Source organism: Cryptomeria japonica, chromosome 7 (assembly GCF_030272615.1).
Source record: "Cryptomeria japonica chromosome 7, Sugi_1.0, whole genome shotgun sequence".
NCBI classification, from domain to species: Eukaryota; Viridiplantae; Streptophyta; class Pinopsida; order Cupressales; family Cupressaceae; genus Cryptomeria; species Cryptomeria japonica.
Window position 1 is genome coordinate 229746299 of NC_081411.1, and position 25498 is coordinate 229771796.

Sequence of the window (25498 nt, forward strand, 5' to 3'; positions counted from 1 at the left end):
GATCCAATCCCACACAATGTAAGATTGGATGCTAAATGAATTTCAAGGGTTAGGAAAGCAAGGCTACCCTCTTTTGTAAAGAGTGTTGTTAAGGAAATTAAGCTAGGAATGCATAGAAAGTCATAAAGATTCGCTTATAAACTGAGTTTGGGTTATAGGATGAAGCTGCGGACCTGGAATTAGTAGTAAAATGTCGATACGGCGCTGTCCTGCAAATTTGAGCAAAAGTTGTCGGGACGATGGCACCCGGCGCCACGGTCCTCCGAAAAATCCGCGAAACGAAGTGGGATCTGTTCGTCTCTGCACAAGGATTCCAGATCTTCAATTTCAGCCGCGTACCTGCAACCTACACACAGAAAAGCGAAGACGATTGGGGGGTTAGGGATTAGGGGTTTACCTTTAGGTCAAACCCCGGTTTTGGAATTAACCAAGAAATGAGCAAGTGCTGTAAATGTAAATGACTGTAATGTAAAACAAGTACTAATACCTTGTTCTAAGGATGTTTGTATCCTTATGTGTGAAGGTTTAGATGTTGTTGTTTGTTGTATTGTTGTATGTTGTAAGTGATCTCCTCTTCAATGGTTGAATCCTTGACTTGAATGCAACACTTAGCCTTGAATGGAGACATGAAATGATCAATTGCTTGAATGCTTGAATGCTTGAGTATAGTTTCCACGCTTTGTACACATATTCTCTTCATGCATCTATCATGCCAAATGAGAGAGAAAAATGTAGTTTATATACTTGTCAATGAGGGCTGATAGACTGATTTTCCCGACCTTAGGCCGACCAGGGAAAGTTAATTTCCAAATTGCAAACAAAAAGACCCGAAGTCCTCATAGGAAACTGGGCCCAAAATAGGACCCAGGGACCAGGGCGCTGGGCGCCCTGGTCCTAAGGGACCAGGGCGCTGGGCGCTCTGGTCCCACCTCTCGGGACAGTAGGGTGCAAGGAGGTTCAGGCCAGGGTGCTTGAGAAATGCAGTTTTCAGTGTCGTGAGCAAGTTTCGGGGTCTCCATTCAGGTTGCATGTTGCGTTGCCATCGTGAAGACTGAAATGCAGTCGAAATTGCAAGTGTCGCAATTTTAGGACGCTACAGTTACATTCAAAGATAATTACATCATGATCAAGAATTCCAAATCAAAGGTATATCACCTTAACATTTATTTTAGTATTTATATTATTTCATGTTGAAGGTTAATTCCTAAACCAGGGTTTGACTTAGGCAAACCCCTATCCCAAAAATATTTCTCTTTCTATCTCTTTCTAAGAAATAGATGCAGAATTATGCTCAGGAATTTTAATAGAGTTGATAGTGATGAACAAATTCTAAACATCTCCTCTTTCCTAGATCTAGGTTAGTGGCTTTGTAGACATATATAGCTTACTATTTCTATCGAATTACTTCTAATATCACATATTTTTCCCTATTTTCATGACTTACCTTCAAACATTCAACTAAAAGAGGGAAACTCTAATCAATCAAAAACCAGGCAAATGCAATAGAAATCTCATCCCTTTCCTTATTTGAATTGAGGACAGATCTATTAGATTTTTCTCCTCTTTAATGAGTGGTAAGTTTTGGATTTCTAATGGATTTATTATTGAAACCCTAATTCCCAAATTCAAAGCATTACAATAATTATGAAACATGAAAGCACAAAGCACAATATACACATAAACACTAGATTTAGATAGAAAACCCTAAATAAGGAAAATGCACACTAAGAATCAAACTCACAATATGAATAGTTGATTACAATATTTAGGCTTAAGGCCAAGGAACTTACTTCCCCTCAAAGGACTTAAAATACTAAGGCTCACAAACCTAGGGCAATAAATAGAGGGCTTGCAATTGGAAGATTCACTATCTGAAGGATTAGACCTTCTTTTGACAAGTGCAAAGGATCAATGAATTTAAATGAACAAGATCTCCTAATCATGAATTTTTTCTTGAGCCACTATGTCAAGTTGCCAATATGATGGAAAATATATCTAATATCAAACATTATCTCAAAGATCTTCACAACTATCTTTCATACTTCTGCTACACCAAATCTATTTGTGAATCATTCACATCAATTCAAATTCATCTCATGCAAAAATTCATACATCCACACTCATATATAAACAAGATAATGCATCGAAACCCTAGTTGAGGGTTGACCATAAATAGAGTAAACAATATTACATAAATTTGGGAACCCAGACCTATAATATCCATTGAGGTCCACTTCAAGAGATAGAGGGAACCCAAACACATCACAACACAACCTATCCAAATTATTCCAAAGAACTGCACATGCTAACACATCCTCTAAGATTAGGAATAAATAAAATATGTAAAAAAAAATGTAGTATGTCGATTGGTGTGCCCAAAAATATCCTCCAATGTAAAACACTCAACGTGACTCTACACACACCACAATGAGAACCATATCAACATCCAAAATCAACTAACAAATAAGTATGATCCAGATAGGATACACCACCTTACTCAATTGGAAACCAACTCGATTGACAACAAAGAACTCAAAACACCATAAATTCACTTGAAAATTAAACCAACACCAAAAAAATAAAATAGAACACCATTAAAATGAAATAAACATGTCCACCAAGCCATACCACTTGAATTAAAAAATTAGGGAATGCCAAGAATTCTATAAACAAGTTTCGACAACCAGCCATACTATCAAAAATGGCAACAAGGTCAACTCTACTATTTCAACAACAAAGGACCTATAAAATTGATAGAACAACATACACACATCATACACATTATATCCATAATTGCACTCTATAACTTCACATATCAGAGGAATGCAAGCATCCTCCCACTCAGACATTAAAAACTCTTTCCTGCATTAATACTATTTCTTGCATATTGAAACTTTCACTACACAAATATTTTGAAAACAACTCAACAATTCCATCATACCAATTAGTAACATCATAACACTCAATTCAAAAATATCTGCAACACATAGTGATATCAATAGCAACACTAAATAGGTTGATATCAACGAGAACACAACACAATAAGTCAAGTTTCCAAAATAACCCCTATGGCTATTGGTTATAAATTAAGAAAGGATGATGGACCTCTGAATGTTTATCACAAACAATATAGATCAAGTAGTAAAAAGGATATTCAGATATTTGAAAGGGACTTTGAATTATGGTTTATGGTATAAGAAGGATGATTATTTCACTTTGAGAGAATGTATAAATGTTGATTGGGCTACATGTGTTGAGAATAGGAGAATTACAATTGGTGGTACATTTTTCTTGGGAGATAGATTGGTCTCTTGGTTGAGTAAGAAACAAGATTCAATGTCATTTTCTACTGCAAAAGTAGAATTCCTTGAACCAACATCTTACTATACTTATGTCATGTGGATGAAGTAAACTCTTAGAGATATCATGATGGAGTATGGTGGGTAATCCCTATTATGTGTGATAAAACAAGAACAATTATTTCAAACAATCTAGTGATGCATTAAAGTACTAAACACATTTAAATCTAGTATCATATCTTAAGAGAGAATGTTATAGAGAAGGAATTCAGAACGGACTATGTACCTGCTAAGGAACAATTCACATATATCTTTACTAAGGATTTGGCAAAGAATACTTTTGAGTATCTCTAGTAGAAGTTCGGGGTTATTGTCCCTTTGTCAAACTAGATGCATTCAAGAGTTGTATTTGTCTAAGGGGAATTTAAAGTTCATCTTTTGTCTTAGGGGGAGTAGTGTAGGGTGTGAGATTTTAGGAAATTTGGTTGTAGATAGTGTATTGCAGTGATTAGAGTTGTTCTCGAAAAAGGGAAAGTGAGTAAAGTTTAGTAAAGTAATTATTATTTTGTGTAATGTGCCCTTTTTCTTTTATGTCAAAAGGGGAGAGATATACTATTGGGAGAGAGAGATATAATATGTTGTTCATTGTTGGTGGTACAAGTCTTTCCATCAATGACAAATCGGAAGAATGTTGGAAACTTGAGTATGTTGAGTTGTGTTGTCATTAATGTAAAAATGTCTCGTGTTGTCACTAATGTCACTATGTGTTGTAGATGGTCAATAAGTGTGTGTTTATATGTTGTTGTGTGGTTTGTTGATGATGTTGAGAAAGTATAAGGTGATTCCAAAATATTGGTGTAGTGGAAGTTTTAATATGTAGGAAAGAGTATTTAATGTCCCAGTGAAAGACTACTTTGCATTCCTTTGGTTCAAAAATATTATGCATTGTTGTCATGATATTTTTTGGCAATTGACACACAATTGGTTGGTTTCACTATATTTTCATTGATGGCAACATGGTATATTGTTTTGACTTCATGTTTTGGTTCAGTTATGTATCGACAGGCACTTCACCGACACTGACACCGACAAGATAGAAGGATTTTTTTGGTTACCGACAATGCAGGCCGACATGGTTTATAATATGGTTATCAGTATTGGAGGTCGACATCTCTTGGATTTGGCATCGACAATTGATTTTGATATTTATGTACTTATATTATCTAGCTGAAATGTAATTTGATATTGTAATTATCTTTGTAAGCCGGCATAAGGCATGATAAGTTGTATAGGGTATCTAGGTCAGTTGGATTAGATTATTTTTTATATATAGGAGATTATGGAATATATGGATGTGATATGATGCGAAATATATCTGAGAGATCATGTATGTGAGGATATTTATGTAAGAGTTATTCTGGTAAAGGGTTTAGGGTTTCAAATCGGAACAAATAGAGCTTAACTGGAACTGTATTATGACATAGAAGATGTTATCTTAGTAGTTTAAATACTCATTTTTGTGGATTGAAGTCTGGATTTATATGTAGTTAGTGAGGCTCCTTTTGTGATTGAGCAGTGTGCTCTAGGTTGTACGCCTTCCTGCAAGCATATGCCCCTTTATATTTTGTAATATCTTTTCATATGGCCAGTGAATTGATATTGTGGGTCACAAATCCCACTGTGGTTTTTCCTCTTTGAGGCTTTCCACTTATAATTGTGTGTGTTATGGTGTTAATTTAGGTGATTGGCTTATTGGTTGATTTACTTCTTTCAATTATGTATGTACTGGTATACCGATTGGTGTATGCATGTTTTAATAAGGCTAAAATAGATATTTCTAGTATAACACTAATTCACCCCCCTCCTATTAGTGTTATTAGATTCCAACAATTGGTATCAGAGCCTTGTGCCTCAGAGGAAGTTTAACAATGTGAGGGAGATCCTGAATCTGAAATCCATGGATATGGGTTTAGAGAAGAAACTTGAGATGGTACTTGAATATTATGATGTTGAGAGATTGAAGAACTTAAAGCTACAAGATGAATTAAATTTTTCTAAAGAATTCATTATTAAATTTTGCTAAAGAATTCATTCTTGTCATACAGGAGAGGCTGTCATATGTTCAAGTTAGGAGGAAGGAACTTTTGCAAAATCGGGATGATGAAGAGAAAGATGCACTTAAGGAACAATTTCAAAAGCCGAGTCAGGAAAAATTGGTCATGAGAAATCAAATGAAAGATATAACCATGAGGATGTCTAAGGACATTGAAGACCGGAAGAAAAAGGAAGAAAATCTTGTTGTATCCCTGAAGAACAAATTTGAAGAATGTGGTAAGTTGGTTCATGAGAATGATATGTTCAGAACTAATTTAGTACAATCCCAAAGTAATGAATAAGATCTTGAGAGACAAATGATAATTTTGAGAGATGATCTAACTACTACAAGTGATTATTAAAAAAAATTCAAGATTAGCTTAGCACAACTAGATGAGTTATTGAAGAGACAAAGGAAGATTGGAGCTTCCAATGGACTTGGATTTGAGCAAGGGTAGAGTTCTGATACTACTAATGAAGATCAAAACCATAAGGCACCAGTAAGGAAATTTAATGCTTATAAATTTAATGGTAGATGTTTTGTTTGCAATAAATTTAGTCACATGGCTAGGCAATGTAGAAATAGAACAAATCAAAACCCTGATTCTACTCCTGGTCAATGTTCTAAATGTAATAAGTATGGTCATAAGACAAAATATTGCACAATGAATGTTAAATGCTATGCATGTGGAAAATCTGGACATATGGCTAATTCATGCAGGTCAAGCAATTTCACTGATTTTAGCAAAGCAATTCAAAGGAACAATGTTACATGTTATGCATGTAATGAGGTTGGACATATTGCTAAATTCTCTAGAAGCATAAATCCACCAGTTGGTAATGGAGGATCAAATGAGAAAGGGAAAGAGAAGGTTAATGAAATCCTGCAAGATCATACCCAGAGATGGGTCATGAAGACTGAAGAACAATCAACAGATGGGAATACACCGATTACTTATCTAGTAGAGGAGGTTGCTCCTGCACCAATAGGTAGCTCAACTAGTAACTGAGGAAGATGCCTTAGGGTTAAGAAAATTTTCATGAAGATGTTGCATATGCCCCAGGAAGATGTTCCATACATTAGAGATGCTTATCTGGAATGGAGATGTTTTGTTCGAATTCCAGTATCTTTCACCAACAGTCATTGATGTCAATGAAAGATTAGGGTTTTTGTTTTTCTTGGAGGATAAAAGGTTCAATTTACTTCGTTTCCAATTACCTTGCATTCAGAGAGATTTAGTGTGATTAAGAGTGACTAAGAGAAATCAAAGGCGATTCAGAGAGATCAAATTTATACTTGAGCGATTTCACCAGCGACTGAAAGAGTTTGTTAAGGTTTCACCGTAAGTGATTACGAGGTATTTTTCTTTAATCATGGAAGCAAGATCATGATCTATTTCTATCTTTGTTGTAAATCCAACTATTGTAGAGGTTAGAGACCATCCTAGGCCAACTTTCAAGCAGTATCCGCATGTGGCTACCCTGGAAGATTCGGTTGGAGCATTTTCCCATGTTCCAGAGGGAGTTGTTTATGTAGAAGATGTTAGGGTATACATACATTATCACATTAAGGATTTGGGGACATCTGATATAAAGGGCATCTACATGAGCGATCTTATGGGAGACTCTAGAAAGATCAAACTAGCATACAAGCACATTCAAAACTTAGGGTTTACCAGCATTCTAGATATTCTGGAATTTGAAGATGAAATCATTAGGTATGTTATGAGAAAAGTACATGGAGAGTTTATCTAGTTGGATAGACCTTACAAGATCACCAAGGAAGCCATCAGGGCAATCACTAGTTTACCACTAGTTGGGCAGCGTCTAGATAAGACATTAGATTTAGTAGCATGATCATCAGTTATAAAGTAACTCAGTCAAACTGGCTGAATTATGTTTCTAGCTCCTGCATTTTTGTAGCTTACAAGATGATGAGAGAAAATGAGAAATTGGATCTATGCGGTTGGATTTTGAATGAACTATTAATAAACCTAGGAAAGATTAAAGTTGAAAAGAAAGGAACTTTTCGATATGGCAACTTAATTGTCTGCTTAATGTTATTTTTTATTAATGACACTCCCAGTTTTGGGAAGAGACAATGGGCATTTGATATCCCGGTAGGGAGACAATTGAAATAGTCAATTGCTACTTTAGGCAGTCAGAGAGATGATAAGGTATAGGGATATTTTAAGGGATTCAAGAAGTCTATGAAGTTTGGGGAAAGGGTTCGTAAGCATATTGTTAAAAACTACTCAACCGACATATGTTTCATGGTGAAGAAGGATGAAACACTTATGGAAGTGGTTAAGCCCCGAAAGGTTTGGATTGACAAAATGGGCTATGAAGTTGATGCATAGATCCTTGATGCTTATGCAAAAAAGTTTATTGATGCACCTATTGTTGACGCTGAAAATCCTTGTGGTACTACAAAGAAAAAGACACAAGAGGTTGAAACAGAGTTCAACCGAAAGAAGAGAGAGAAGCAGGAAGGAAAGGCAACCAAGTTTGTAGAAAAGGTCTCATGTGACATTAAAGCATTGATCGATGTTGTCTTGGAGAAAGGTAGAAAGGGGAAGGAACCAGAAGTACACATTGAGCCTGTTACAACAAAGTCTGAATCTGAGGATGAAACACCCTTGGCTTTCAAGAGGGTTATAAGGAAGAAAACAGAGGAAACCAAGGTAGAAGCTAAAAAAGAAACTGGTTAGGAGAGTTACATTCAAGTTATCGACATAGAAGCAAGCACCAAAAGTAACATCTTCAACTCCATCTGGAACTACAAAAAGGAAGAAGAAGAATGACATTGATACGACAATTCAATCCGGTAATGTAACTATCATTCCACCAAAAACTTGTGCAGAATTAGTAGATGAAATAACTAAGGATGGCATGTTAAAGAATGAACAGTTTTACTATGATCGTTTAGATAATGTTGAACAAAGAGAGGTAGAGGAAGCCATTTTGTTAAATTTGGATATTTATAAGAAAGCCTTGATAGAAATTGAAAACCAAATACCGACAGAATTATATGATATGTTAGATGCTAGGAGGCTATCGACAATACAAGAAGACAAGCATATTAAAATTCAAGAGTTGTTATCTGTTTGTGTTTCTATTACTCCAGAGGAAATGGATAAGACACTTGAGGTTGCAGACAGATAGGTCTTTACCAACAAATAAAGAATAACCAGTCTTATGCTAGGAAGGGTAAATGAGATAATAAAGGAGACCCAAAAGGCATGGGCTAAGTTCTTTGAAGAAAATAAAGGTTTCTTTACTTCATCAGAATAAAAAAAGACACTACAGACACCCTAGTTAAAGGGAAAGGAAAGGGTATTATAGGTACTTCACCCTCAATTTTAAAGAACATTAAGATAATGGAAATCAAGCCCCTAGTAGATACAAATGTACAGTCAAATGTTGAGATACCGACAAATATAGAGAGTGAAAAGGTTTATATTTTATAGGATTCTAATATTGAGGATAACAGTCCTCTGGATACAAATGTACAGGTTGAGGTTACAATTCCTATATAGGAATCGACAGTTATAGACTCTGCACAAAGTGGTGAAGCCACTAGTGCAAGTGAGGAAGATATTAAGGATAAATCATCAAAGGAGAAGATAGGAGAATCTAGGAGGGAACTGGTAGTGAATCCATCATTGTTGTCAATTGACACCTCGTAGGTTGTAAAGAAAAACATAACTGAGATGAGTGATACCGAACTCATGATGATGGCTGCACAAAAATTAATGGAGGGATCTGTGGATAAAGGGATTATTGATCTATCTATCACTATTTTGGATAGACTAGTCCCATATTGTAAGTTTGATAGAGAAGCGAGCCCATCCGACAAGCTTAAGATAATTACTGAGCACGTTTCAAATGATTTTCAATCCTTGCAGTAGATTTCAAACCTACAAGCACTGGAGAGGGTCACTCAGGCTAAAAGAGAAACATTTGATCAAGTAATTGAGTCAGAGAGGAAGAAGATTCATGAAAAGTTAAAATTAATAAATAATTATTTGAAACAGTGTACAAATACTTATAGGCCCAATTTTTTGTTCTTGAGAAAGAAAAAGACAACATCATAAGAAAAGCTAGAAGTATTAGAAGCTTGGTGAGTCTCCAGTTGGATTCACTTAGTGTACATAAGAAGGAGTGCATGGATATGGTTGGAAATCCCACACCGATAGAGCTAAGTGAGAATGATTAATTTGCACATACACTAAATGGACTTGTATCTATTTCTGACACTTTCAAAACTGGTTGGGATACTTAGCTTGAGCTACTGGAGAAGGCTTATCCAGAAATTTTCAAATTTGTTAAGCTCCAGTAAAATATTTTTAGGATACTCATTGTAAAGTTTTGGATTTTTTTATGGCATTGATGTCAAAGGGGGATTGATTTAGATGTGAAAAATAATAAAAGGGGAGTTGTATACATTAGAGCGGGATATGGAGACATCGGAGTTGGAGTATTTTGTATTGATGAATATTCAGCTCTGGGGGAGCAGGCATAATGAAACTGACAGATGAAGCCTTGACCATTTTTCATATGTGTGTTGTCATCAATACCAAAGGGGGAGATTGTTGGCAATTGACACTCAATTGGTTGGTTTCACTATGTTCTCATTGATGGCAACATGGTATCTTGTTTCGACTTCATGTTTTGGTTCAGTTCTGTACCGACATGCACTTCACCGGCACCGACACCGACACCGACATGATAGAAGGATTTCTTTGGTTACCGACAATGCAGGCTGACATGGTATAGAATATGGTTATCGGTATTGGAGGCTGACATCTCTTGGATCCATTATCAGCAATTGATTTTGATACTTATGTACTTATGTTATCTAGCCGAAATGTAATTTGATATTGTAATCATCTTTGTAAGCCGACATAAGGCATGATAAGTTGTATAGAGTATATAGGTCAGTTGGATTACATCATTTTTAATATATAGGAGATTATGGAATATGTGGATGTGATATGATGCGAAATATATCTAAGAGATCATGTATGTGAGGATATTTATTTAAAATTATTCTGGTAAAGGGTTTAGGGTTTCATACCGAAACAGATGGAGCTTAATCGGAACTGTATTCTAGCATATAAGATGTTATCCTAGCAATTCACTCATTTCTTTGGATTGAAGTTTGGATTTATATGTAGTCAGTGAGGCTCCTTTTGTGATTTGAGTAGTGTGCTCTAGGTTGTAAGCCTTTCTGCAAGTGTAGGCCCCTTTATATTTTGTAGTATCTCTTCATATGACTAGTGGATTGATATTGTGGGTCATAAATCCCATCGTGGTTTTTCCTCTTTGAGGTTTTCCATGTATAATTTTGTATGTTATGGTGGTCATTTATGTGATTGGCTTATTGGTTGCTTTACTTCTTTCAATTATGTATGTACTGGTATACCAGTTGGTATATGGATGTTTTAATAAGGCTAAAATAGATCTTTCCAGTATAACAATGATTCAGCCCCCCCCCCCTCTCAGTGTTATTGGATTCCAACAGTGTGAATGTTTATGATTTGTTTATATTCACTATTAGGTTTTTAGGTCCTCTATTGGCTAGATGATAGAGTTGATTGTTACTATATTTGATAGTAAGGTTCTTTGTCAAAATTGGTCAAAAGAATGCCTTGTAGTTTTCTGATGTGTGGATTCAAGTGTTGTGGCTTGGAGAACATGTTCATTTGGTTTGTATTGTGTTCCAATTTAGTTTGGTATTGTTGTTTTGATCAACATTAAAAGTTATATTATTATGTGTTAAGTGTTCCTTAGTTGTTTTGGTCTTTGGCTAATTAAGGTGATGTATCTTATTTGGATCATGCTCGTTTTGTATGAATATGCATTGGAGGTTACATTTGTATGTTGATATGGGTATCAAATGCTATGCATAGATTTTCAATATGTATTCTATAGTGGAAGATGGTTTTTTGGCCAATCGGTTAAAGTGCTTTAATGTTTATCTACATGTTTCATTTGGTGTGGACCTTGAAGGATGTGTTAGCATGTATGGTTTATTAGAATTATTTTAGAAGGATGTGTTGTGATGTGTATCGGTCCCCTCTATCTCCTAGAGTGGACTGTGTTATGTGTTATTTGTCTAGGTGGCCTAATCTATGTAATATTGTATATTCTATCTATGGCCGACCTAGTTGAGGGTTTTAATGAATAATCTTGTATATATAGATGTGCATTTGTTTGATTTGGTATATAGAATGTGTATGAATTGGTGTGAAGTGGAAGTAAATGATATGCAATAAAATTTGGTTGCAAAAGTAAGTTCATGAAGAGCTTTGATGATGATATCTTCTATATGGTAGTGTTCTGAGACATTGGTTGATGTTAGATGTGTTTTACATGATATTGGTCACTTGAGAAAGTGGTTCAAGGAAAATTTCCCGATCTAGAAACCTTGTTCATTTTAGTTCATCTATTCCCTATTCCTATTAAAACATAGTGTGTTCCTTTTGGTAGCTTGTGTAGTTCTTTGTATGTTACCCTAAGACAATGAGTCCCAATAATGAAATTCCTTTTTATCTTTCCGTAAGGTTGTGTGCCTTAGTATTTCTAGTCCAATCAAGTGCAGTAAGCTCCTTGTCCTTGATCCTAAAATATTATAGTTAGTTATTCATATTATGAGCGTGACTCTCACCTTGATCTTTCCCTATTTAGGGCTTTCGATGTAAATATGGTGTTCATGTATTTATTGTGCTTTCTCCTTTCATGTTTCATAATTGCCATAACAAGTTCATTGTGGTTTGATTTTTAAAAGATCATAAATTGAATACTTTGATGTTTGGATAGATTCACCCCCCCTCTTCTCTTAGTCATGTGGTGTGTTCAACAAAGCCCTCGTATGGTGATGATACAAACTGAAGGAGTTTCATTTGGGGTTGGCAGTTTGACAGTAAGGAAAATATTTTTGTTTCCAAGCAAGAAGTAGCAACCAAAATAAACATCCAATATCGTTTACATCTTTTTGCACATCTATGTGAAACTACATACCATCTATCCCCCAAAACGAGGATTCTTTCTTGAAATTCCTCATGTTCTATCATGATTCACCTTTACTTACTATTCCATATGTTGAAATCATTTCACATTATTCACTATCAATGAAATATTTGTATGAGGATAGAAATTCTTAGTAGAAAAACCTTTAGAAAAAAGTAAATTTATTGAATTTAATTTTATTAAGCATTCAACGGTTTCTTTCATACTTTATCATACCATCAACTTGTGCACAACGAGAAAATGGAATAAAGACAAGTGTGTGCCACTAAATTGAAGAGCAATTGATTGAAGATAGTACAATACATATGGTAAGACTATGTATTGATGCATTAGTTTCAGTTGCCAGTGTGTGCCATTAAATTATAGGGATAATACAAACGTAAGAAATCTTAGTAGAGCCAAAAGTTTGACAGCTTTTCAAGCAAGAAATAACAACAAAAATAAACATTAAAGATCATTTACATCATCTTACATGCCTATGAAAAAGTGCACACCACAATCTCTCAAATGAGATTTACTTCTAAAATTTCCTCATGTTTTATTAAGATTAATTTTTAATTACATTATCATTGTTAAAAAAATTTCATATTACTCATCACCAATAATATATTTGTAAGGGAAAAATAGTTACTATTTGGAAAAGGTTGGAAGCAATTAAATTGAATGGATTTACATTTATGAAACTTTAAGTTATTTCCATCATATTTTTATTGTACCATTCAACTTTTGCATAGCGATAAATATTAACGTGAATAAAGATCGTTGTATGTCGCTGAATTAAAAATAAGACATTTGAAGATAGTGTGACACATAGTAAGAATGTCTGTTGATGAGTCAATTTTTGATAAGCTGCCATGTGGTGATAATATAGACCGGAGGAGTCTCACTAGGGGCTGGCAGTACTGTTAGAAAAATATTTTTCCTTCTTTCCAAATGAATGTCCCAGATTGTTTACATCATCGTGAATGCCTATGTGAAACTGCACACCATCAATATCTCAAACAACATCTCTTTCTTGAATGTCCTTATTAGTACTTGTCGTTAGGTAATATTATTGTAATGAGTTTTTTGTTTTTCTAGTTAACTAGTTATTAAAAAAATTAATTTGAACCAATCACAAACAAATTTTAACTTTTAATTTTTTCAATCTTTTTATTTACCAAAGTCTAATTGTACAATTTTTAACATTATAAATTATGAAAATTATTTTTCTATACACTTATTGGCTAAATGAGATTCTTCCAATTGAATCTCATTAAAAATCATAATTAAATGTGTAATATTTTTTTCTATGCTCTTTAGTTTTGTATGTACCTCTAGAAGTTGATTGAGATATTAATAAATTAATTTATATATAAATATGTTATTTATATAAGAATAAATTAATATGTTTAAAACTAATTATACTTTTATACATATTTTATTATATTTAAATGACAATGAATTAAAAAAATTATTAGTATTTTTATTTAATTAATTTGACTTAATAAAATTATTATACTATTGTTATTTATTATTAATTTTAATTTTTCTTAATATTTGATTTTTTATATAGTTTTGTTTACCAATTTTTGTTTATTATATTTTAGTTTTTAAAGTAGATTTAAATCTAAAACTATTTCAATTATTTAACTTTATTTTGTGAAATTAAAAATTTATTAGGATTTCTTTAATTTATATTATTTTTTCTAGTAAAATTTTAAGTATTATGAAAAAATTATGTTTAATTTTTTTAATTTTAATTATTATAATTTTTTAAATATAATCATTATTAAAATTAAATCATAATTATTATTAAAACTATACTAAAAACAAGGCAAGTACTAGCCACTATGTGGCACTTGTTTTCTATTATGATTAAGCTTTAATTTCATTTCTATATGTTTAAATGACTTCATATTGCCTACCGTCAATGAAAGATTTGTACTAGAACAAAAACTTACTAGTAGAAAACGCTTGGAAGAAAATTAGTTTAAATTAATTTAGGTTTATGAAACATTTAGTGATTTCTATCATATTTTTATCGTACCATTCAACTTGTGCGCATTGAGGAATTAAATGAATAAAAATTAGTGTATGTCTATATGATGATGAGTAAGTTTCTAATAAGTTGTTGTACAGTCATAATATAGATTGAAGGCGTGTCAATGAGGGCTGGATGTTTGATGGCGAGTTAAAGCTCTTTCTTTCCTAGCAAGAACTAGCAACCAAAATGAACATTCAAGATCATTTATATCGTCTGACACAACTAGAAACTGCAAACAGTCAATTTCACAAATGAGGTCTCTTTCTTGAAATTCCATATTTACATTTTCATATGTTAAAATAATCTCATATTTCTCACTATATTTGTATGCTTTGATAAAAAATACTATTAGAAAAAGCTTGGATGACAATTAAGTTAAATGAATTTAATTTTATGAAATATTTATGACTTTTTATAATATTTTATTTGTACCATTCAACTTAGATTGCTCAACAAGAAAATTGAATGAATAAAGATCAACGTATGTCACCGAATTAAAGAGTAGATGATTGAAGATTGTGTGGCATAGGCAGTAAGACAATGCGATCATGCATCACTTTCTGATAAGCCATCTTGCAATAATAATACAAAGTGGATGAGTCTCAATAGAGGGTAGTGGTTTGATGGTGAGAAAAAGCTCTTTCTTTTAAGGCAAGAACCAGTGACCTAAACAAATCTCCAAGATTGTTTACATCATCTTGCGTGCCTATGCAAAATTAGACACTGTGGATCTCTCAAATAAGGTAGATTTCTCTCATAAAGAATACCTTCAATATAAATATAATAAAAATGAATGCTTTCACTATATTTTACCTAGATTAGATAAGAAGACAATAATTTGTTGACATTTTATCTTAAATGGATAATATAGATCAACATTTTCAAAAAATCTTATTTTGTTTTAATTTAAAAATAATGTTGATTTTGTACCTTCACTGTGATCTTATTCCATTTTGAATTAAAATGATTAGACATCAGTTCTAGAAAGTTGTATTCAATCCCAAAAAAGCCTATAAAAATTGAATGCATTTTCTTTTGACATAAAAGAAAGTTATCCTCAATTATTTATTTAACATCTCAAAAGTGACCGCCATATTTTTAGCTTCCACTTTTGCTATTATCTTGACTAGACATGAGTGCTAGAATGTTGTATTCAATCCCAAAAATCCTATAATAATTGAATGCATTTTCTTTTGACATAAAAGAAAAGTTGTCCTTAATTATAATGATTAACCTTCAATTACATTTTTATATGTTAAAATGATTTCATATTACTCATTGTCAATTAAATATATGTATGGCTTGATAAAAAATTACTATTAGAAAAAATCTGGATGACAATTAAGTTAAATGAATTTAGTTCTATGAAATATTTATGATTTTCTATCATATTTTAATTGTACCATTCAACTTCTGCACAACTAGAAAACTAAATGAATAAAGATGAGTGTATGCCATCGAATTAAAGAGGAGATTATTGAAGATAGTATGGCACATGCGATATAAAACAATGTTTTGATACATTAGTTTCTGATAAGTCATCGTACAGTGATAATACAAACTGGAGGAGTGTCAGTGGAGGCCAACAGTTTGATGGCAAGAAAAAGCTCTTTCTTTAGGAGAAAGAACCGGTCACCCAAACAAACATCCAAGATTGTTTACATTGTCTTGCATGTCTATTTGAAACTGGACACCGTGGATCTCTCATACAAGATTGCTTATGAGAGAACACCTTCAATATATATATAATAAAAATGAATGTTTTTACTATATTTTAGCTATTTAGATGACAAGACAATAATGCGTCTAAATGGATCATATAAATCAACATTTAAAAAAAAAAACCTTTATTTTCTTTTTATTTAATGAAAATGTTGATTTTGTAGGTTTAGTATGATTTCGTTCCATTTTCTAGACATGAGTGCTTAAAAGTTGTATTCAACCCCAAAAAGCCTATAATAATTGAATGCATTTGTTTCCGAAATAAAAGAAAAGTTGTCTTCAATTATAGTGCTTATTTAACATCTAAAAAACGACCGCCATAACTTCCACCCAGGTCTGGAATTTGACGGTCAACCCTGCCCATCATATGAATTTTTTATGACGGTTTAGTAATTCTAATGCCTTTTGTTTTACGTTTTTTTTTAAAATGTTAAGTGTCAATTTTTTTTTAATTTGTGAATAGTTTAATATAAATTCTTCAAGCTTCACAGTTCCAATAAAATTCAATTGCGGTGAAAACAAATACTTCCATCAAAAAAATGTAAAAATTTAAAAAACAATGATAAATTAGTAATGCACTAAAAAAATCAATTGACAAAGTTTCTAAATTTATATAAGAAAAAGCATACTAAAAATTCATATAAAAATAATATAAAATTAGAAACAGTTATATCTTAATCCTACCATTTTAAAATATTCTAAATAAATTCATATATTTATAATAAACGTTGTAAAATAATATATATCAATATATATTACCTATTGTAATTTTTTACGGCTTATTTATAATTTTAAATGTCATATATACAGTCTAAAAGTAAAAAAACGGCCATATATTAGTTGTAATATACAGTCTAAAAGTAAAAAAATGACCATATAGCCTGTCAAATTCCAGGCCTGCTCCCACCTTTGATATTATCTCAGTCTGTTAAGATTTTAGGCAGAGTCAGTGAGCTTTTTCTCCATCTGCGGACAAACTGACTGAATTGAAATCTCCAAGATGTCATTAACAGCTGAGAGACAGGATGGGGGAAAGAACAGGATATTGATCATTGGAGGCACAGGATATCTCGGTAAATACATGGCGAAAGCCAGTGTTTCATTTGGTTACCCCACCTCTATTCTTGTAAGGCCAGAATCTCTAGCTCCCCATTCCTCTAAAGCCGGCATACTTCAAGAGTTTACACATATGGGTATTAATATTCTTCAAGTGAGTGAAATATTGCAGTTGTAAAAATTTTATTCTTCTCTGTGTGTGCTTGAAATTTCTAGTTGATTTTTGGGGTTTTATATATAGGGATCGCTGGATGACTACGAAAGCCTGGCTAATGCGTTTAAACAAGTAGATATAATCATATCCACGCTTGCAATCCCTCAGCATATGGATCAGCTCAAGATCATAAGAGCCATCCAAGAAGTTGGGAATATCCAGGTATGAAATGATTTTCTTTTTCCTCATAATTTTGCTTCTTCTCTGACTTATTTAATGTCCCTGGAATCAGAGATTTCTCCCATCAGAGTTTGGCTGCGATGTAGGCAGGGTGAAAGGTCTCCCTCCATTTCAGAGGGTATGTGATGATAAAAAGACAATCCGTAAGGCTATTGAAGAAGCAGGGATTCCTCATTCCTTTGTTTCTGCCAACTGTTTTGGGGCCTATTTTGTTGATTATCTTCTTCAACCTCGGCGCAAACCACACTTAGAGGAAGCTGTCATTTATGGATTTCAATCACTAACGGATATAAAAGGAACTAGAGATCGATAATAGAGAAGTGTTGGAGATTGTAATCTCTACCTTAACAGTACAGTCAGTGGTTAAAAATCTTTCGTATGTACAATCAATCTGAACATTAAGATATGAGGAAAGTTATCTTTCTTGGATTTGTTTCGATCTCCTCCAACCTGCACATGGTACCATCTGATAGAAATGAAACAGACCAAAACAAAACACAAAAACAGAGCATGGAGAGAAACAGAGCAGCACACAAGTACCATCTGATAGAAATGAAACAGACCAAAACAAAACACAAAAACAGAGCATGGAGAGAAACAGAGCAGCACACAAGGAAGACAAATTTTTAATTATCAGATCATATTTTCATTCTTCCTTTCATCTCCAAAATGATTACAAAATGCTTCTTTTAATGGAGGTCTTAGATGTTTCTAGAATGGTCAGGAGGTAGCTGGAAACTTCCAGAATTTTGCATATAAAATAATATTTTAACACTATAGAAGGTACGGTGGACAGGTTGGAGTATTGGAGTAGATATATTCTGTAAACATTTGTGCATACGGAGCATGTGGATGGGGTAGGTGAGATTAGACTCTAACACCATCTACAGATTGCACATGGATTGTGGGCAGCTTGATAAATGATAAATGATTGTCTTTGTCTTTACAGTATGCTCTCAGTTTTCTATATATTGATGGTTCTGTATTTTTTATTCACACTTTTCAGAGTCCAGCTCCCTCAAGCTGTTAGGTGTTAGAAGTTGTCTGTTAGAAAATATCAGTCTGAATGTAAGTTTGAAAATAATGGTGTTTAATGTTTGAGCTGGAGCTCAGTCAAATCGATGCAATGTCTCATTTTGTATTAATATAGGTTTCAAGTATGTTACCTTTTTCTTCTGCTCCCTGTTTCCTTCATCTTGTATCAGAGCCCAAGGGGAAGATTGGTGTGCACCAGGCTGTAGGTAGAGTCCCAAAGTTTTATTGGGAAGAGTTGTGAAAAATTTGAGCTTTGTGCACTTAGTGTGACCTGTGATATGTGGGGATAAATTCTGGATGTTGTGTTTAACTTTGAACACAGATATGTTGTCTCTGATTTTGTCTGAGTAGTTCTGTAAACTGGGCAGTAAGCTGTGCACTACCAACTATGTTAGTAACATTTTGAGGAGCATGAGGAAGCTCAAAGTCTCAATCTATGCATGCCTAAATTTATTTGGCAAAAGTTTATAATACAATGGTTGCAGAGAATCCTCGCTGTACGCTGATTTTATGCTGAGAATGGAATGGGTGTTGAACAAAGTTTTATTTATCCGTCCAGAAAGCAAAGCCATCATTCAAAGTTTGGAAGTCATAGGCATCTGCATAAAGAGAGCTGCGGGCACAAGATTGCTAGGAACAAATAAAGAAGTTTGGAAGTCACTAATAGGAGCAAGTGGATTGTCACAAAAGTGAGATTGCTAAGTTAGTTGGCTGCCGATCAGAAGGTTTGGGAAGAGTTGCAAGATTGTGGAGGAATGTAGTTACTATCATTTTAGCTACCATGTGCAAAGAAAAGTAGAACACAGAAGTCACTGTTTGGACGGAGACACTCCCAGCCAAGGAAAAGAAGCCCATTTTGAAGAAAACCCACTATTTCAAAGAGCTAGCCTTCATCAAGCAGAATTGAGAAAGAGGAGGATTCGTTCATGTTAGGAAGGTATTCGTAAAGTCTGCAGTAGTGTGGCCAAAGGAGGACAGACGCAAGTAAAGGTCACTATAGAAACAATCCTTCTCATGAAGGGATTTTTGTATGTATTGTGTTTGTTTGCAGGTGAAAAGAAAGCTCCTGTAAAGGAGGTGTACAAGGTAAAAAAGAGAATTGTTGGAGATCGTTGTTCAAGAGAAGAAAAAAAAGGTGGTTGTCTTGAAATTTATGAGTTAAAAAGGAGCTGAAGGTGCTGAAAAAGAATTGCCAGTAAAGTATTTGAGAGATCACAGAAGTGTTTGTCTACCTGTCGAATGGAGCAAATCGTTGTTTTTAAATAAGGTGTCATAGCCTGCAAGTAAGGAAGAGTAGGGCAAGTTTAAGCACTTGTTTAGAGTTTGATGCATTGTTTTGTGAGTCGCCATAGCCAAAGTAAAGCTTGAAAGTCCTTTAAAATAAAGAGAAGTGTATGGAGCTAATGGTCATCATCAAGAAAGAAAGGAGATCGCAAGGTTGATGGTCCATACGGAAGATTACAAATTTCTCAAGTGTTTGGATCAGAGAATGAGAGGAGGATAATAGTTGTCAAAAATCTTCAAAAGATTAGTGATGTTGTCAATAGGTGAAGAAATAATGTGATTGAATGTAGCAGCATGTTTGAGGACAGCAAAGCCCACTAGGATTTTTTTAGCACCAACAATGTGATTCAACACCAATGGGAGGTGTTGAAAAACAAGTGTTTTTCATCTGAAACTACGATGGATTGGTAACCAAGAGGGCCAGAGCTCGTGGTTAGAGTATCAAAATAGCATCATGGGATTTCCTAGGTTCGATCAGTCACAAAAAATTAGAGTTGATAGTTGAAATTAAGAGGAATTGTTGGAGATTGTAATCCCAACTAGCTTAACAGTACAGTAAACCTAAAATCCTCTATGCCAATCAATCTAAATATAAAGATATCCATTGAAGAAAGTTACCTTTCTTGGATTTGTTTCGATCTCCTCCAACTTGGATATGGTACCATCTATAGATTAAACATGAATTGTGGACAACTTGATACTTGTCTTTGTCTTTACAGTATGCTTTCATTTTTCTATATATTGATGGCTCTGTATTTTGTATTCACTCTTTTCAGAGTCCAGCTCCCTAGAGCTGTTAGATGTTACAAGTTAGCTTGTTAGAAGATATCAGTCTGAATGTAAGTCTGAATATAATGGTGGTTAATGTATGAGCTGCAGCTCAGTCAAATAGATGCAGCGTTTCATTTTGTATTATAAATTTCAAGTCTGTTTTCTTTTTTTTCTACTCCCTGTTTCCTTCAAAGAACAGTACTGACATTAAATTTGAATGTTGTGCAGCGGTTTTCAATTTAGAGGATGATGTTGCAGCTTTTACTATTATGGTAGCAAATGACTCAAGAACTTTAAATAAGTCAGTGACTTGTAGGCCACCAGGGAACATTATTAGCCAGAGTGAGCTTGTATCGTTGTGGGAGAAGAAAACAGGAACCACTTTGAAGAGAGTTTTCGTATCAGAATCTGAGCTAATCAAATTGTCAGAGAGTAAGTCTTCAATCTCGTTCGCCTTCCGAGCTCTTTAAATTTTTTTCTCTTACTGAATCATTAATCGTACTAAAATGTTAAATACATATATGCAGCTCTGCCTCATCCCGATAATGCTCCTGTTTGCGTTTTGCACAATGTATTTGTGAAAGGTGACCAGACCAACTACGAAGTAGGAGAAGAAGCGCTTGAGGTTTCAAAGCTCTATCCCGATTACAAATACACTCCAATAGAAGAGTTTCTTGAGGCATCAGTCAGTGCTCCCCGCGATATAAAACTTACATCCTTTGCCTAAAGCAAGTTTGGGAAATTTATATTGGTATAATTGCCCGACACAATATTTTATCTGTAATAAAGAAGCAAGAATCCAACAGAGATCTTAGGAGAAACCACAGGTATGTAGGCTCCTCGATACCTTAGCCCACAAGTATTGTCAGAATTCATGTGAACACCAAACTAAAAAGTACTTTTTATATTGTCTATATGAATTCATGTGACCACCATGCTAATAAGTACATTTTATATTGCTTATAGACATTTTCATATGACTGCCATTTAGGGAAGCAAGAATCCAACAGAGATCTTAGGAGAAACCACAGGTATGTAGGCTCCTCGATACCTTAGCCCACAAGTATTGTCAGAATTCATGTGAACACCAAACTAAAAAGTACTTTTTATATTGTCTATATGAATTCATGTGACCACCATGCTAATAAGTACATTTTATATTGCTTATAGACATTTTCATATGACTGCCATTTAGGGAGGGGATTAGGATTAGTATTTGTGTATCCTAATTTTGCATTTCTCACAATCTTATGTCTAAAATTGTTTTCAAGTACACATTGTCAAATATGATGCCACATCAATAAGCCATTTTGTAAGGGTTTCTAAAATTGTCCCAAAAAAAGTAGGACAAATTGCTATGCACTAAGTCATGCTTAATGGTGTGCTAATGTGGCACTACATGATTGGTTGCTTTTAAAAATTTAGAACAATCCTTTTGATGATAAGTATTGACATCACATTTTTAGTGCACCACTATAGGGTCTATTTTGTCCACCTACTATAACATACATTGATACCCCTATCACTTACATTCCCTCTCTCCTAGCACCCTTGGTTTTGAATTGTTTGATGCCTTCGCTATTTCATGCGACAATAATGGATTTTCAACATTTTTGAAGGTTTAAAAATTTTTAAATACACATTTCCAAAAGATTGTCCTCATTGAGAAGTTGATATGGAATGTTTTCGTCTAACATTAGAAAGCTTTCATAAATAGAGAGCATGCATCTAAATATGATGATTGACCTTACATGTCAAGTAAGGTTTAATATCAATAATTGGTTTTATGTTCATTTTCAAGTAGCACTACATAACATACTATAAATCAAATTTGTATAAGATTAATACACATTATAACAATATGTATAGAATTTGACCGCTTTTTTAAAATATGTTGAAATGATACAACCTTCTTATAATTTTGTTTGTATTTTATAGTAAAGATGTCCAAAAATTATCATATAACTATCAACATTAAGTCTGAGATAAAGTAATCTAAACATAAATTGTGGTAAATGTATCCCCACCTAAATTATGAGCATTTTAATATTACATAAGAATAAAGGTTTTTGTTTTGAATTATTAAGAAAATAATGAAGATAAATAACACTCTTAACTATTAAATATTTAGTATTATATTATATTTATCATATATGAAATATCTATATTAGTTTTTATTGGAGATATACATTTTTATTCGTAATAAATTTTGGTTAATAATTCTTAGATTTTTTAGAAGACTAAAGTGTTCATCACAATATGATGTCGACATTAGATTGGTTCTACATAGCTGAACTTTAAAACATTGATTGAGTTCTGTTTTTGTTTTTTAATATTTATGGAAAAGTATATTTTATTTTGTGTATAGACCAATCCATTCATATTTATTGTGGTGAGCCTATTATGATGTCAAAACATCAATGCATACATTTGAAATATAGATACATATCTTATGACTTTTCAGTAATAAAAAATACTGAAACATTTCACAAGTTAGGAATATCCTTAGAAATTTAATTGATTGTAATATGTGTTAAGATTACATTGCAATATTAGATTTTATGAAAATAGGAATAACTAAGACTTGGCGAAAGGAATACACACAAGAACAATACTCAAAATATCATCCTAAATCCAATATACCCCAATAAAGTGCATCCATAAAAAAGAAAAAGGAAAGAAAAAATCACAAAGAAATAATAACAATACACAAGACATAAAAACCTAAATGTCACAATGGAATAAAAATTCACGCACAGTGAAAGAGAAAAAATAGAATATGTGTTATATCTTAAATATGGAGAAATTCCTAGCTAGATACTAAAAAATAATATGTATGAACCATAACTAACAACTTAAACAAAAAAAAAAATTCGCAAAAAAAAAACCAATTTACTAAACGGAGAAATCCATGCAAGTTGAATACATGTATGATATGTGAGTTAGTAGATATAGCCAATGAGAAATGTAACTCATTATATCATAAGTAGGGAATAATTCCTATGTAAGATGCTAAAAGTTTCTTCAATCAAACACCCCTAAATAGTTAAGAAAACTAGCAATCTAGGAAAAATACATAACAGGTAAAGAAAATGACAAAGTAAAAATACTCAAAAACCTCTTGAAGTATATTATAGATAGGTGCTAACTATTTATCTTTATATGAATGAGGTATCTATATGTATCATGTCCGAAACAAAGAAGAAACTACACCACAATAGAGAAATTAAATATCATAAATTGGATTTGGGACTAGCTAGGTTTGTCTAATGCCATCTATGTTTAATAAATTGACATAGAGAAGGAATGCATTCGACTCAATGGACCAATAGACTTAGACATGTTATATTTAATTCATCAACCAAGGAATCATATTTTCTTGGATTGCATTGGCATTATATCTGCATCTAAGGATTGTAAGTTGTACTATTAATTGTATGTAGGAAAATTAAATTAAAATAATCCTAATGGAAAAAATTTATGTAAAAACATTATTACGTAGCTTGACAATACTAAATATATAATTGTTATTAGTACATACTTCTAATAACTTCACCTATGTTGCAGCTACTTGTATACAAATTATTTCAACATAGTTGTTCTATTAATTGTACATAGGAAATTTAAATTGAAGTAATTCTATTGGAAACAAAATTACGTGAGAACATTATTATGTAGCTTGACAATTCTAAATCAATAATTTTTGTTAGTAGATACTTCCAATAACTCCAACTGTGTTGTAACTACTTGTATACAACTTATTTCAACACAACTGTCAATAAAAATCAATCACATTAACATGAATCAAGAAATACAACATTAAAAAAATTCTAATATTTGTTATAGTATAAACTATGGAAAGTATTGTAGTTACCGCAAGTTGTATACCCTTGCATGACTAGCTAAAATACAATAATATTTGTAACAAATCCTAACTTGAAGTTCCATTGATTGAATCAATTTCTCATTGTATTTCAAAAAATGAGATAACACAAACTCATAAGAGAATACTAATGAACAAAACTATTGCAAGCCAAGTCCACTAACTATAAAGGGAAAATTTTGATTTGGCAATTTGCAACATAGAGGGAGAAATCACCAAATCAATTTTTTGCTTTGGGGGAGGAATTCCTTTACATTCAAAAGAGGGGAGGAATCCACTAGATTCAATCACAAATTAAATAAGGACTGAATACTAAGTGGACTGATTGATTATGATATGTTTTTCCCTCTTTTGTAAGTTGAAATGTTGATTTAGGGTAAAATGATGAAATTGGAGACAAAACTAAAAAATAATGAGCTATAGTTTTAGAATTTTATCATACGCTTGGATATGAGTAATATAAGCTGATTTGGATCTGCCTTGCGAAAATGCCCCCAAAAAGCAGGGACTGTGACATGACAACACGGCCCTTCGAATTTTCCACACACCAAAAAGGGTTGTTTTGTCTTTGTGTCTAAAGCTTATTCTAAGAAGTACAGTTGCACACCTATTTCCTTTACAAAAAAACAAAGGGAAACGCGTTGGGAATAGGGGCTTGTCATAGGTCAAACCTTGGTTTTGAAATTAACCATGAAATTGAGATACAATTTAATTGAAATGACTGAAAGGAAAGGTTCTCTTTTTGAGAGAGAAGTTGAATTAAGACTAAAAATTGAATGATTATACCTCCTTGTGAATTTTTTCTTGCCTTCACATGGAATTAGGGTTTCATAAAATAGGATATAGATCTTCACTTTAATGATTGATCCTTGACTTTATTTATGTCCCAAGGCTTGAAG

The 25498-nt window shown here is 33.1% G+C and overlaps 1 protein-coding gene across 1 annotated transcript; it reads left to right on the forward strand.

Annotated features, from left to right (window-relative positions):
* The first annotated feature begins 17055 nt into the window (after positions 1–17055).
* On the forward strand, positions 17056–21679 carry LOC131028324 (isoeugenol synthase 1). Its single transcript, XM_057958579.2, has 5 exons — positions 17056–17386; positions 17474–17608; positions 17679–17902; positions 20919–21148; positions 21244–21679. Exons 1-5 carry the CDS (start codon positions 17177–17179, stop codon positions 21441–21443), a joined length of 999 nt encoding a protein of 332 aa, XP_057814562.1. The 5' UTR covers positions 17056–17176; the 3' UTR covers positions 21444–21679.
* The last annotated feature ends 3819 nt before the right edge of the window (positions 21680–25498 follow it).